Source organism: Mirounga leonina, unplaced genomic scaffold (assembly GCF_011800145.1).
Source record: "Mirounga leonina isolate KUSES-001 unplaced genomic scaffold, KU_Mleo_1.0 Mir_128, whole genome shotgun sequence".
Taxonomy (NCBI): domain Eukaryota; kingdom Metazoa; phylum Chordata; class Mammalia; order Carnivora; family Phocidae; genus Mirounga; species Mirounga leonina.
The window spans coordinates 5,394,624-5,410,164 of NW_023270320.1; the positions used below are offsets into that span (position 1 = coordinate 5,394,624).

The 15,541-nt window shown below is 36.3% G+C and overlaps 1 protein-coding gene across 1 annotated transcript in view; it reads right to left on the minus strand.

The window, feature by feature from the left end:
- The window catches only part of LOC118009944 (disintegrin and metalloproteinase domain-containing protein 32-like), a 196,519-nt gene that overhangs the window by 50,645 nt on the left and 130,333 nt on the right, over nt 1–15,541 (minus strand). The window contains exons 15-17 of the mRNA XM_035003988.1: nt 10,816–10,921; nt 9,559–9,742; nt 7,029–7,112 (exon numbers count right to left, since the gene is read on the minus strand). Of these exons, the coding sequence (XP_034859879.1) occupies nt 7,029–7,112; nt 9,559–9,742; nt 10,816–10,921 (374 nt within the window). The remainder of the gene's footprint in view (nt 1–7,028; nt 7,113–9,558; nt 9,743–10,815; nt 10,922–15,541) is intronic.

The following is a 15,541-nucleotide window of genomic DNA, read 5'->3' on the forward strand; positions in this document are numbered from 1 at the left end:
GGAGGAGATTATGCTAAGTGAAATAAGTCAAGCAGAGAAAGTCAATTATCTTATTGTTTCACTTATTTGTGGAACATAAGGAATAGCATGGAGGTCATTAGGAGAAGGAAGGGAAAACTGAAGGGGGGGAAATCGGAGGGGGAGATGAACCATGAGAGACTATGAACTACGGGAAACAAACTGAGGGTTTTAGAGGGGAGGGGTCCAGGGGATAGGTGAAGCCGGTGATAGGTATTATGGAGGGTACATATTGCATGGAGCACTGGGTGTTATATGAAAACAATGAATCCTGGATCACTACATCAAAAACTAATGATGTATGGTGACTAACATAACATAATAAAATGAAATTAAATTTTAAAAATGGATTAAAGGGGGCGCCTGAGTGGCTCAGTTATTAAGCATCTAATGATGTATTGTACGGTGACTAACATAACATAATAAAATTTTTAAATTAATTAATTAAGTAATTAATTAAAATTTAAATTTAAAAAAAATGGATTAAAGACCTAAATTTGGGACCTAAATCCATAAAAATCCTAGAAGAGAACATGGGCAATAATCTCTTTGACACTGGACAGAGCAACTTTTTCTACATGTCTCCTAAGGCAAGGAAAACAAAAGCAAAAATAAACTATTGAGACTACACCAAACTAAAAAGCTTAGGCACAGCAACAGAAATCATCAAAAAATCAAAAAGGCAACCTATGGAATGAGAGAAAATATTTGCAAATGGCATGTCTGATAAAGGGTTAATATCCAAAATATATAAAGAACTTATACAACTTATCATTAAAAAAAACCAAATCCAATTAAATGAGCAGAGGACATGAATGGACATTTTTCCAAAGACGACATACAGGTGGACAAAATACATGAAAATATGCTCAACATCATTAATCATCAGGGAAATGCAAATTAAAACCATCATTTTATACCTGTCAGAATGGCTAAAATCAAAAACACAAGAAATAACAAGTGTTGGTGATGATGTGGAGAAAAAGAACCCTGGTGCACTGTTAGTGGGAATGTAAATTGGTGCAGCCACTGTGGGGAACAGTATGGAGGTTCCTCAAAAGATTATAAATAGAGGGCCACCTGGGTGGCTCAGTCATTAAGCATCTGCCTTCGGCTCAGGTCATGATTCCAGTGTCCTGGGATTGAGCCCCGCATTGGGCTCCCTGCTCCGCGGGAAGCCTGCTTCTCCTTCTCCCACTCCCCCTGCTTGTGTTCCCTCTCTCGCTATGTCTCTCTCTGTCAAATAAATAAATAAAATCTTTAAAAAAAAGATTATAAATAGAAATACTATATGATCTGGTAATTCCATTGCTGGGTATTTACCCAAAGAAAACAAAAACACTAATTCAAAAACATATATGCACCCCTATCTATGTTTATTGCTGCATTATTTACAATAGCCAAGATATGGAAGCAACTCAAGTATCCATCAACAGATGAATGGATAAAGGACATTGTGTGTGTGTGTGTGTGTGTGTGTGTGTGAATATATATATAAAGGAAACTTATTCAGCCATAAAAAAAGAATGAGATCTTGTCATTTGCAATAACACAGACAGACCTTGGGGGTATAATGCTAAATGAAATAAGTCAGTCAGAGTAAGACAAATTCCATATGATTTTACTCATAAGTTGAATTTAAGAAACAAAATAAATGAACAAAGAAAAAAGACAAACAAAAAACAAACTCTTAGATAGAGAGAACAAACTGGTGGTTGTCAGAGGGGAGGTAAAATAGGTGAAGGGGATTAAAAGTGTATTTATTGTGATGAACACTGAGTAATACATAGAATTGTTGAATCATTATATTGTACACCTGAAACTAATATAATACTGTATGTTAATTATACTTGAAAAGAAATTTTAAAATAAAATAAGATAAAATTAAAAAGTTTAGATTGGTGACTGTTAAAAAAAAACTAGGCAATTTGAACGGGGTGTTCTGAAGTCATTAAAAAAAGAGAGATTAAATCAACAATTAATAACTTTCCAAAACAGAAAGCACAAGTCGAGTTGGGTTAACTAGTGAATTTTACCAAACATTTAAGGAAGAAATCATACCAATTCCCTATAATCTCTTTCAGAAATTAGAAGTAGAGTGAATACTTTTTGACATATTTATGAGGCCAGCGTTACCCTAATGCCAAAGACAAAGACATTATAAGAAAACTATAGATCAATACCTCTCATGAAAAATGATGTAAAAATCCTCAACAAAATATTAGCAAATTAATTCCATTAATGTATAGGAAGTATTATATACCATGAGCAAGTGAGTTTTATCTCAAGTATGCAAAGATGATTCAACATTTGAAAATCAATTAATGTAATCCATCATATATCAACAGCTAAAAAAGAAAAATCACATGACTATATCAATAACTGCAGAAAGTTATTTAACAAAATTGAACACCCAGTAATGATAAAAGACTATCAGAAAGCTATAAATAGAGGGAAACTTTCTCAAATTGATAAAGAATGTCTTTTTAAAAAACCTGACAGTACCTAATGGTAGATAAAGCTTTTCCATTAAGATCAGGAACAAGGCAAGAGAGTCCCTCTTTACAACATCATATTGACAAGATAAGAAAATAAAAGGTATAAGGATTGGGAAGGAAGAGATAAAACTGGCTTTGGGTTTGACAAAAGAATTATCGTGTCATAAGAACTCCTTCCTTTGGTCCCCCTTTATAAAAACAACTAAATTTCAGCATCCATCCATGAACAAAAGTACCTCTGTGAGAGTTGTGGAATCAAGCACTACACACCAAGAGACCTGGGAGGAGTCTTGCCCACTTGTGTATCAGGTAATAGGCAGACAGACTTCAGTATGGGCTGTGGAATCAGAAGGAGCCAGTGAAGAGGACTCAGCTCCTCTTATATGCAGTTGGGGAAAACATAGAGAATGCTAATGTGGGCAGAAACCCATTGAAAAGAGAGCCTTGCAGAAGTCTCCCCAGGAATAGTTTCCCAAAAATAGATTCCTGCATTCCTTTGAAGCACCCCCTCCCTAAATAAAATAAAATAAAATAAAATACAATAAAATAAAATAAAATAAAATAAAATAAAATAAAATAAAATAAAATGAAATGAAATAAAATAAAATAAGAGTTCAGATGCACTGAAGAGGGTAAGAGTAGTTGCCAGTGCCATCCCTCCCACAACGGCACATAGTCCGGGGCTGAACTAGCCAGCAGTGACCTCTCCGACAGAAAAAAAGAGAAGTGGTGAGGTGCAGGACACAGCTGGAGAAATCCATTTCTCTCCCAAAGCACCCAGAGTATTGAGGCAGGAATCTCCACAACTGAGGGGAAGGAAGAAATCAGGAAAGTGGTAGATAAGAAGATAAGACTATCAGAGGGCATTAAAAGGACACAGTTCCTGCTATATGCTTTCATTACTCCAGTAGGAAGCCTGCCCACAAGTTGCTGGGAAATCCTCACCCAAAGATCACCCCTTACCTGATCCAGGGGCACCCACAACACCCCAAGTGCTAAGCCCACAACTCTCCACAATCTGCAGCCTGTTCCTTGTGTTTGCTCCTGAGTTTGGCAGCAAAAAGCTCTGGTGGACAGGGAGTACCCTCAGAAAATCAGGCCAGGGTCCTTGAACAAGGGAGAAATCACAAACTTAAGCTGTAGCACACCTCCTAGAAAACAGAGTTTTCCAGCAGCTGGCTTGGTGCATCGTAAGAGACAGAGAACACATACCAGCTTAAGAATTCTGCCCCGAGAGGGTGCAAGAAATGTGGAGCAAGTATATCTATACAAGGTTGTAGAAAGACCTAGACATAAGTAAGACCAGCAAATATTATCTCCCACCCGCTGACAACTAGTAAAGATTTAAGAAGGTGACTACTTCAAATGTGAAAACAGCAACACAAAACTCCAAGGAACATGAAGAATCCTAGAAACATGTTACTACCAAAAAATAACAATAATACTCCAGTAACTGAACTCAAAACACAGAATTTGGCAATTTAGCTGAAAAAGAATTCAACAAAGCTGTTTTGAGGAATTTAACAAAGAGACAGAAATCATAAAAAAGAACCAAACAAATTCTGGAGATACAGAATGTAATAAATGACAAGAAAAATGCAATAGAGAGCATCTACAGCAGGATAGAACAAACAGAAGACAGAATTATTGATCTAGAGTATAGGAACTTTTAAATAATCCAGTCAGAGTATAACAAAGAAAAAAGAATGAAAAAGAGTGAAGAAAATAACACGTGATCTAATGGGAAACCATCAAACATATATATTAGAATAATTAGAGTTCCAGAAGAAAGTGAGGAAAAGGGACAGAAAGTGTCTATTTAAAGAAATAATAGAAGAGGTTCAGGGAAGATGGTAGAGTAGGAGGATCCTGAGCTCACTTCATCCCGTAGACACACTGAGATAACAGCTACATTTATGCAACTAACTCTGAAAATGACCTGAAAACTGGCAGAACAGATGTTCCACCATGGAGAGGAGACTACATTAAAAAGGGTAGGAGGGGTAGAGATGTCATTGGGAACCAAACCCCCAGTAAGACTAACCTCAAACAGGAGGAACACCCCAAGTACAAAGTGAGAGGATGAGACCCCAGCCTAGGCACCCCAGGCATCCCAGGCACCAGGGACCTGCATTGAGAAGACGAGTCCCGTAATATCTAGGTTTGAAAACTGGTGGGGCTTAACTTTAGGAGGTTTTAAAATCAGCAGGGTGTAACCTGGGAAAGCTAGAGGATGATAGGAAACTGAGTCCCCACCCTTAAAGAGTCAGCATAATAAATAGCTCGACCTGAGACAGCACAGAAGCAATAGTTTGAAAAGTGCGTGGGGTATACATGAAGAATGTTTATTTACTAATCTCGAAACGTACACTGTATCTTCAGTAGATATCTCCCGGAACAAAACTGCTGGTGGGCACCATTTCTCTTCCCCTCCCCCAGCTTAGATAGCTGACACTAGTGGGAGCCAGTGCTTTCTCCATCTATCTAGCTAGCACCCCAGGCCCTGTCTCCGCACTCTCCATCAGACCTGTCCCATCCAACCTGCATGCTGCAGCAAGCATCTCTCCAAAACAGCTCCTGCCCTGCCTCACCCTGCAAGCAGCCCCAGCAGGGATGAATGCCTCTCCAGAGTGACTTCTGCCCTGGGGAGAGGGGGAGATAACCACACACACCAGCATACAGCTTCAGCCAGGCCTCTTAGCTGACTGCACAGAGAGCAAGCTCTGCCATTTGGCATGCTTGCAACTGTGACAAAGAAGCCAACTGCAGACATCTAGTCAGCCTACCAGCCCCACCAACCAACAAAAGCCTCTCAGTTGGCCAGATAAGGAGCAAGCCCTGCCATTCAGTGCACCCACAGTTGTAACACAGAGGCTGACTGTAGGCACCTAGTCTGATTGCCAACCCTGTCCACCAGTGAAGCTTTGGTGACCTCAGACAGGTCTCTCAACAGCACAGGAACCAAACCCTGCTCAGTGAGCCAACAATATTCAAAGGAGGTCATTGCAGCTGGCTGGGCTAAGGCAAACATGGCTCAGCCACAATAGCAGGGTACATGCAGCCCACAGAGAAGACACATTTAGAGTGCTGGTTCTGGTGACCAGGGGGCATTGTGCTACAGGGCACCACAAAAACTCCTCTACACAAAGCTACTACTTTCAAGACCAGGAGATGTAGCTGACCTCCCTAATACATAAAAACAAACACAGAGAGTTAGACAAAATGAATAGAAGTGGAATACATCCCAAGTGAAAGAATAAGACAAAATCATAGCCAAAGACCTAAATGAAAAGGTCTTTTGACCTTTGTTCTTTTTTTTAAGATTTTATTTATTTATTTGAGAGAGAGAGCATGAGCGGGGAAGGGGGGAAGTGGGGCGGGGGGGAAGGTGGCAGAGGGAGAAGCAGACTCCCCGCTGAGCAGGGAGCCTGATGCAGGCCTCATCCAGGACCCTGAGATCATGACCTGAGCTGAAGGCAGATGCTTAACCGACTGAGCCATCCAGGTGCCCCCAGCAATTGCAGTCTTTAGAATTTACCCAAATGAGCTGAAAATTTATTCCCATATAAAAAACTGCACATGAATGTTTATAGCTGCTTTATTTATAACTCAAAATGTGAAACAACCAAGATATCTATCTTCAGTAGGTGAATGAATAAGCTATGCTACATCCAAACAACAGAATATTAGCACTAAAAAGAAATGAGCTATCAAGGCGGGGAAAGATATGAAGGAAATTTAAATGCATATTATTAAGTCTGAGGAACCAGTCTGATCCACACTATACGATTCCAACTATATGGCATTCTGGAAAAAGCAAAACTATGGAGATACTTAAAAGATTGATAGTTAACAGGAGTAGGAGGGATGGAGGGATGAGTAGGCAGAGCACAGATTTTTAGGGCTATGGAACTACTCTGTATGATACCATTAACAATGGATACCTGCCATTATAAATTTGTCCAAACGCATAGAACAAACAACACCAAGAGCACACCCTGTTTAAACTATGGACTTTGAGTGATAATGGTGTTTTTGTAGGTTTATGATTGTAACCAGTGTACCACTCTGGTGGAGAATGTTGATGGTGAGAGAGGCTGTATGTATTGGGGTTAGGAGGTATATCGAAATCTCTGTACTTTTTTCTCAATTTTGCTATGAACTTAAAACTGCTAAAAAAAAATAGTATATTTAAAAAGGAGGATAAAACCAATAGTTTTCCCTCACTGCATATATTCACAGACACACAAATTATGGCATAATTATCTTCCCTTAATGAACAGGTGAATGTATTGAAAAGTAGCTGTCTATAAGAATAAATCTGTTAAGGTCAACAACAATTTAATTCTATACAATGTTCTCTAATACTACTTTTGGTTACCACATTGAAGCGAGATACAATACAGACTCTCAAATAAAAGAAACATGATAAATGTTGAGTAAATTAAATGATGCTGTAAAGTGTCCAAGATAGATGTGATTTGGGGAAACATAAATTTTGTGCTTACTTACTCCATGTCCTCTGCACTGCTGTGAACAAAGGTTTGAATAACCCATAAGGATCCTTGATTCTACACATTCACCATTTATACATACCTAAAAAAAGAAAAAATACAAAAAACTTTCCACGTTACAGGAATCCAACTGTCTTAACATTACAATCAGTAACTTTATACCATAAGACCATAACCATTCATTGTAATACATTTCCATCTAAGTACTGCTTTTGCTATAACCTGTAAATTTTTATATATTGTATTCTTATTTTCATTTAGTTCAAAATATTTTTCAATTTCTCTTAAAAGGTCTCCTTTAGCACATGTGTTATTCAAAAATGTTTGTTTAATCTCCAAGTATTTGGGGATTTTTCAGATAAGTCTCATGTAAAATATGGATGGGATGATGATGTGTCAATGTAGGTTCATCAGTTGTAACAAATGTCCCACTCTGGTGGGGGATTGTTGATAATGGGGGAGATTATGCTTGTGTGGGAGCAAGGGAGTGTATGGGAATTCTGTACCTTCCTCTCAGTTTTGCTGTGAACCTAAAAAATAGTCATAAAAAAATAATTCAGTGTAGGGAAATGGGAGATACAAATAAAACAAGACCAACAAAAATATCATATCCATATAACCACTTTTTATTATAATATCCTGAAATCTAACAAAACTATCCCTAAGAGCACAGTAATCTTTCGATTTGTATTTGTTTTTGTTCCATATATCAAAAGTTTGATTGAAAGAAAAAAAAAAAAACAGAAAGAAAATCAGTTCAATATAATCAAGACATATATTAAGTTTTAATCAAATTTGAGCTATTATTAGAGTCCCCTAATAAAGATAATAGGAATCTTATTAAAATATGCCATACATATCTAACATTCTATTATGTAATGTATGAAACATCCAGATATAACCCCTTTGTGTTTGAAGTGTAATAATCAGAGGATTAAGGATATATTCCCAACTCCAATATTTACAGCAATATCAGCTTTTCTAAGTTGCAGTTCTCTTACATGAGTACCATCATACTTTTTCTAAAGAATTTGAGATTTGTTTTGAGGTTAAAATGAAATATTGTATGTGAAAATGATTTTCTTTTAAACATTATAGCACAGCACAACTCTCTTCAAAGAAATGGCCTCACAAACCCCTTTCTAAATCAAACTAAACCTTTTAAACCTTTACTGTGTGTGTTGAGTTTTCTCATTAGTTCTTGGCCATGGTGGTGTGTCTAACAACTCCTTTTCGAAGTAGTCTTTATTGTCTGGTTGCCTTAGTTGAAACTGAAATGAAGAGTCCTGTTATATAAGGATGCTACTGACAAAAAAAAAAAGTTGCCAAGAATGTTTTATCGTATGTGACTTGCAATATAATATCATTAAAAACTACCTCGTAAAATGGGTTCTCTTGCTTATCACTGAGGATTGTCCATGTTATAAAAAGAATTCTATTCTTACTAAATTATCAACTGAATATCAAATCATCTGTTGACTAGTTTCCATTTTTTAGTTGTTTTGGCTTCCTGGCCTAAATATATCTACTGAACTCCTTGGTGTATACCCCCATTAAGGAGGCATTTATGACTCCGAGGCATGAAGAGAACATCAATATTGAGAAGACGACATACTGTGCTCACTCCAGCAGCACATATCCTAAGACTATATACTGTACCTGCAGTAAACTTCATTAAATTATAAAACAACCACAAGTGGCATTAACATATACATTTCACATATTAATCTGTTCAAAATCATCTATTAAGTGGAAACATCAGAACATAGGTGCATGCACATCTTAATCTTTAATGCCTACAGCGTATACTATATTATGGTTCCTCATAAGCAAAGATCTGGTCAGGAATTAAATGACATTTTGAAGTAAATTTACTCCTTCTATGTTTTCTCCAGATTTGGGTTAGCCTCAGAGATAATGAATTATAATAATCAGTAATAATAGCCTATCTATATTTAGCTCTCACCATGTGCCAGGTATCATACTAAGCACTTTACAGTTACTTCATTTAAACTTTGCAATAACCCCATTGAGTAAATGCTATTATTATCCCCACTCTACATACAGTTGTAGTATCTCAGACTGGTTATGTAACTTACAAAATGTAAAAAAAAAAAAATCAGTTTTGAAGATTTGATTCTAAGAAGCCTGATCTAAGTTGTGCTCTTATCTACTGGACTACAAAGAGACATATATTACTAAGCGGGATTTCTTCTTTCTTCTCTAAGGAGAAAAGTGAATTTCCATGCTATGGAGTACTTAATACATTCCCAAGATCTCTCCCCTCCACACTCCAGCCCCAAAATGCTTGGAATATCCTTGGTCATAATACTGAAATTCTGAAGAAGATCAAACATTCCTACTGCCCTCAATGTGTGGAGACAAAATGAAGCTTATTCATTTTCTTCTTATCTAAATATTTAAAGTTACATAGCACTAGAAATGAACTGAAATTTGATACTTAAATGAAAATATTAAGAAATGAATAAAACTAGATTTAAAAAAAAAACAGATTTTAAATCATTTACCCTCCCTATGTCACAAGGAGAGCCACTTAAGACTACCATTGGATCTTCTCGTGATTGAGCCGATTTGTAGAATACAGATACACATAAATCATTTCGTACAAAAGCATAAATCACAGCACCATTTTCTCTGTAAAAAGGAATTCGAGTAGGATAAGTACAAACTAATCTTCCACATTGAAGATTCCTGCAAACATAATAAAATTATGATTATTACACATTAGGCATTTATTAGGAATGCTTCAGATTTGCTTTCTTTGACAAAAAAAAAAAAGAACGATTCTTCATTTATGTCAAATGTTACTAGGGAAATGTAATATTTTAACACTAACATTTAAAGTAAATGTTCTTGTAAGCTTATAAGCTTATCTTTCAATGGCTCTAGTGGTCTTTTATTCCCTGTGCAGATTTATATACTTATTTTCAAATAATCAATTCACTCAAGTATTCCACATCCCTCTGTAGAGGGATAGAAAGATAAATAAGTTGTGACCCCTACCCTCGCGGGCATTACAATTTAATATTAAATGTAATATAAATCCCATTAAAAGTGCTACAAATAAAATAATTCTTACAGAGATTTAAGATGAGGACACATTTTAACTTAACAATTAGGGGAAACTTCATGGAAAAGATTCTGCCATCTGAGTCAAAGCTTACTAATTAGTAGAATTTCAATAGGCAGAGAGTAAGGTATTACCAAACAAAGTAACAGCATAACAAACCAAGGAAACAAAACTACATGGCGTGTTCAAATTCCATTAAGTACAAAGGCCATGAATGCTTTCATAACAAGTAGCTAGCCCAGTGTCCAGCACAGAGTAGATTCTTAATAAATGTTTGTTAAAATAAATTCATGACCAAAATATCAAAGAGCTTGCTCTTCAGATGCAGGAGAAATTTAATTTCATTTTATAGACACTGGGCAGTCTTCAGCTTGGGCAAGCAATGAAGTGAATGGGGATAGTATTTTTATAAGGAAGAATGTGCAGGTTCAAATAGGAAAGGCATAATGGATATTATTACTTTCAATCTTGGATTGAATTTAATGATCAGTCACATACAAACGTATAAAAAGTAGACAGAAATTTAAGCCTGTAGCACAAGAAAGATGTCAGGGCTACAGAATTTGATTTAAGATTCACTCCCATACACATGTGATACTTGAAACCACTGGAATGAATGACATATATAAAGAAAAACTAAAAATAGAATCTTATAGAACATAAGAAAAGTATCTTTAATATTTGCATAGCATACCTCCATAGACAGTATTGATAACTGCCTCTTTTATGACCACAGTTCCCAAACCTATCACCTTGAGAGTGTACTTCTTCATAGCAGGCAAATGGTGCATTTTTTGAACCTGCCAACATTAGAAATATATTTGGATTAAAACTCCCTTCCTTTTTCGTCTTAGTCCATTCCCTCATATATTTTATGTTTGCTTTGCCTTCTCTACTAGTATCTAATTCAGAAATTTTCCTAGTGAGATTTTAAGAAAAGAGAATTAAAGTGATAAGCAGTACTCATGGTTATAAATCTTTTTGTTTCATTTTCGGTCATTTCCATCACAAAAGATATCACGAGGGGTAAGGAGGGTTATAGAAGCATAAACCGTGAGAGTGCTCTGTGAAACAAGGCAATAGAGAGAGAATCCAAGAAAACTATACTTGCTTTCCTAGATTACAAGTAGGAATTCATAAAAAAAAAAAACAGGTCTATAACAAAATCTCATTGAAGAAACCTAATTGTATCTTCAGGATGTCTAAAATGAAGGGAGCAAAACTGCCAAGCTATTAACTATTTTTTCCTTCATTACTATATTTGGTTTTCATCACTGTGTAAAAAATTACCAAAATCTTGGGAACTTAAAACAACACCCATTTATAATATCACACAAGTGAGTTCTCTTTTTGCTCAAGAGACTCATAAGACCAAATAAAGTTATTGGCTGGGGCTGCACTCCCATCAGAGGCGAAAGTCCTCTTGTGAGCTCATTGGTTGTTGGTAGAATTCAAGTTTTTTTTATAGCCATACATTCCTTTTCTTATTATCTGCCAGGGGTTGCTCTTGGCTCCTAGGAATTCCCCTCACATCCTAATCACATGGCCCTCTCACAACATGACAGTTTATTTCTTCCAAGCCAACAAGAGAATCTCTCTGACATCTCCCATCTTTTAAAGGACTCACATGATTAGGTCAGGCGCACTCAGAATGATCTCCCTTTTGATTAACTCAAAGTTCACTAATTATGGACCTTAAATTCATCTTCAAAATTCCTTTATCTTTACTATATACTATAATCACAGGAATGATATTCCATCACATATTCACTGGTTCTGCTCCAACTCAAAGGGAGGGGATTATCCAAGGCCTGTACACTAGGAGAATCCTGAATTTGCATGGAACCACAAAAGACCCCAAATAGCCAAAGCAATCTTGAAAAAGAAAGCAAAGCTGGAGACATCACAATTCTGGACTTCAAGTTATATTACAAAACTGTAGTGATCAAAACAGTATGGTAAAACTGGCACAAAAATATATACATAGATCAATGGAACAGAATAGAAAACCCAGAAATGGGTTTTCTATTAATCTTTTCAATTAATTAATCTTTGACAAATCAGGAAAGAATATCCACAGGAAAAAGACATTCTCTTCAACAAATGGTGTTAGGAAAACTGGATAGCAACGTGGAAAGAATGAAACTAGACTACTTTCTTACACCATACACAAAAATAAATTCAAAATGGATGAAAGATCTAAAGGTGAGACATGGAATCATGAAAATCCTAGGGGAGAATACAGTCAGTAATCTCTTTGACATCAGCTGTAGCAATTTCTTTCTAGATATGTCCCCTGAAGGAAGGGGAACAAAGGCAAAAATAAACTATTGGGGCTACATCAAAATAAAAAGCTTCTGCACAGTGAAGGAAACAATCAATAAAACTAAAAGGCAACCTATGGAATGGGAGAAAATATTTGCAAATGGCATATGTGATAAAGGGGTAGTATCCAAAATAGATAAAGAACTTGTCACACTCAACACCCAAAATAATCCAATTAAAATGGGCAGAAGACATGAACAGACATTTTTCCAAAAAAGACATACAGATGGCCAACGGACACATGAAAATATGCTCAACATCACTCATCATCAGTGAAATACAAATCAAAACTGAAATGGGATATCACCTCTCACCTGTCAGAATGGCTAAAATTAATAACAGGAAATAACAAATGTTGGCAAGGATGTGGAGAAAGGGGAACCCTCTTGCACTGTTGGTGGGAATACAAACTGGTGCAGCCATTCTGGAAAACAGTATGGAGGTTCCTAAAAATGTTAAAAATAGAACAATCCTAGGATCCAGCAATTACACTACTAGGTATTTACCCAAAAGCTACAAAAATACTGATTCAAAGGGACACATGCACCCTGATGTTTATAGCAGCATTATCTATAACAGCCAAATTATGGAAAAAGCCCAAATGTCCACTGACTGATGAAAGGATAAAGAAGATGTGGTATACATATACAATGGAATATTACTCAGCCATAAAAAAGAATGAGATCTTGGGGCACCTGGGTGGTTCAGTCTTTAAGCGTTTGCTTTCAGCTCAGGTCATGATCCCAGGGTCCTGTGATCGAGCCCCTCACCAGGCTCCTTGCTTCTCCCTCTCCCTCTACCTCTGCCCTTCTCCCTGCTTGTGTGCTCTCTCTCTCAAATAAATAAATTAATTAATAAAGAATGAGATCTTGTCATCTGTAATGACATGGATAGAGCTAGAGAATATTATGCTAAGCAAAATCAGTCAGAGAAAGATTAATACCATGTGATTTCACTCATATGTGGAATTTAAGAAACAAAATAAATGAGCAAAGGTGGAAAGAGAGACAAACCAAGAAATGGATCCTTAACTATAGAAAACAAACCAATGGTTACCAGAAAGGAGGTGAGTGGAAGCATGAGTTAAATAGGTGATGGAGATTAAGGAGTGCACTTGTGATGAGCATTGTGTGTTGTATGGAAGTGCTGAAATCACTATAATGTACACCTGAAGCTAATATTACATGGTATGTTACCTAAATGTAATTTAAATAAAAACTTAAAGAAAAAAAGAATTCTGCCTAGCAGTTACCTTCTGTAAAATGAAACTTCCTAAATACAGCTGCCTCATCTATAAAAGAAACAATATCTGCCTCAATGGATTGTAAGGAGAATTAAGATGATGTTTATTTAGCCACTGTGAATTCCCATCTAATCCTTCCCCATTTTCTTTTATGATCAAGGGGGTGTTTCTTGTTTACCTGCTCCTTTCATTAATTACATTTCCCCCCACATTCTTTTTCTTCCTTTACCATTTCCTAATTCTCTTTCCACCATTTTTAAACATTGGTCCATCAAAGGTGACTGTATAGATACCATTAGGAATGGTGATGTTATTTCTAAGTATTCACAATGTTTAATCAGTTCACTTGTAAATCTGAGATACCAGGTTAGGAATGCCAATTCAGGGCTTGTTAAACACCAAGATATTATTCAAGAAAAGTCAGAAATTGGATAATTCAGTCCCATTTGGAGAGATAATATAAAAATTGTATTTAGTCATAGACTAACTTACAATGGTTCAACTTAACAATTTTTCAAATTTATGATGGTGTAAAAGCAATATATATTCAGTAGAAACTATAGTCACTTATGATGCTGGGCAGCAGCTGCAAGCCACAGTTCCCAGTCAGCCATACAATCTTAAGTGTAAACAACCAATACACTTACAACCATTCTGTAGCCATATAACAATTCTATTTTTATAGTATTCAAAAAATTACATGAGATATTCAACACTTTATTGCAAAATAGGCTTTGTGTTAGGTGATTTTGCCCTATTATAGGCTAATTAAGTGTTCTTTCTGAGCATCTCTAAGGGAGGGTAGGCTAAGTTATGATGTTCAGTAGGCTAAGTGTATTAAATGCATGGTTTATCAAGATACAACCCCATCATAAGTTGAGGAATATCTGTAGTCAGGTGAATTCTGTTGAAAGTGATGTTCTTCATCTAGCCTATTTTTTTATTAGTCCATCTATTGCATCTAAAGGTACCAATGAACTTTATTATTAATTTCTCTCTTGAATACCCTCTTTCATTAGTGTTAGGGACTTTCCCTCAGATCAGTGTGGGTTTTCCAGGGTGAGATGGAAATACTAAAAGGGCAACACTTTGCAAATGTGAAGTCACATGTCAAAATGTTCCCTTGTATCCAGTATACTGACCAAATCTACTAAGAGAATCTGTCCTTCCATAGTCCAAATAGTGTACTTAGGTTCCCTGTATCCTATTATCAAACACCATGAGGTACAATTAAATAATGAATGCACTGGCATAGATACTTGTGCATGGCTGGTACTAGGGCAGTAAATGTGAATGTTGGAAAATTATTGTAAATAATTTAGGCAATCTTCATAAATAGCATTGAGCATTAGGAATTTTGAGGCTATACTCCTTGACAACTATTAGAGACTACTAGCTTATGTTTCCATTTGAATGGCCACCCATCTCAACTAGAATAAACAGAGCCACTGAAATGTTAGCTAAAATTTTAGCTTTCATAACCTGATATCTGACTCAACTTCATCTTGTGACTAACAGGCATTTACAGTTTAACATACCCTAAAACCAAATTCTGATTTACCCCTAGACTTCCTTATTTCAGTTTTTAGGACGATTAGTCAACCAGATGTTCAGGCCAAAGCAGAAATCATCCTTGATTTCTTTCTTCTCCTCACTACCTGCCTCTACCACCTAATCCAACTCTTACTGACACTATTTCCTAAATATAGCCAGAGTATGATCACTTCTTACCTTCTCAATGGCTACAAGTCTAGGCTGAGCTTTCATCAATTTCTCTTCTAATATTCTATAAAAGTCTTCTAATTGACTCCCTACTTCCGTTCTCCACTCCCTATAGTACATTCTGCATACC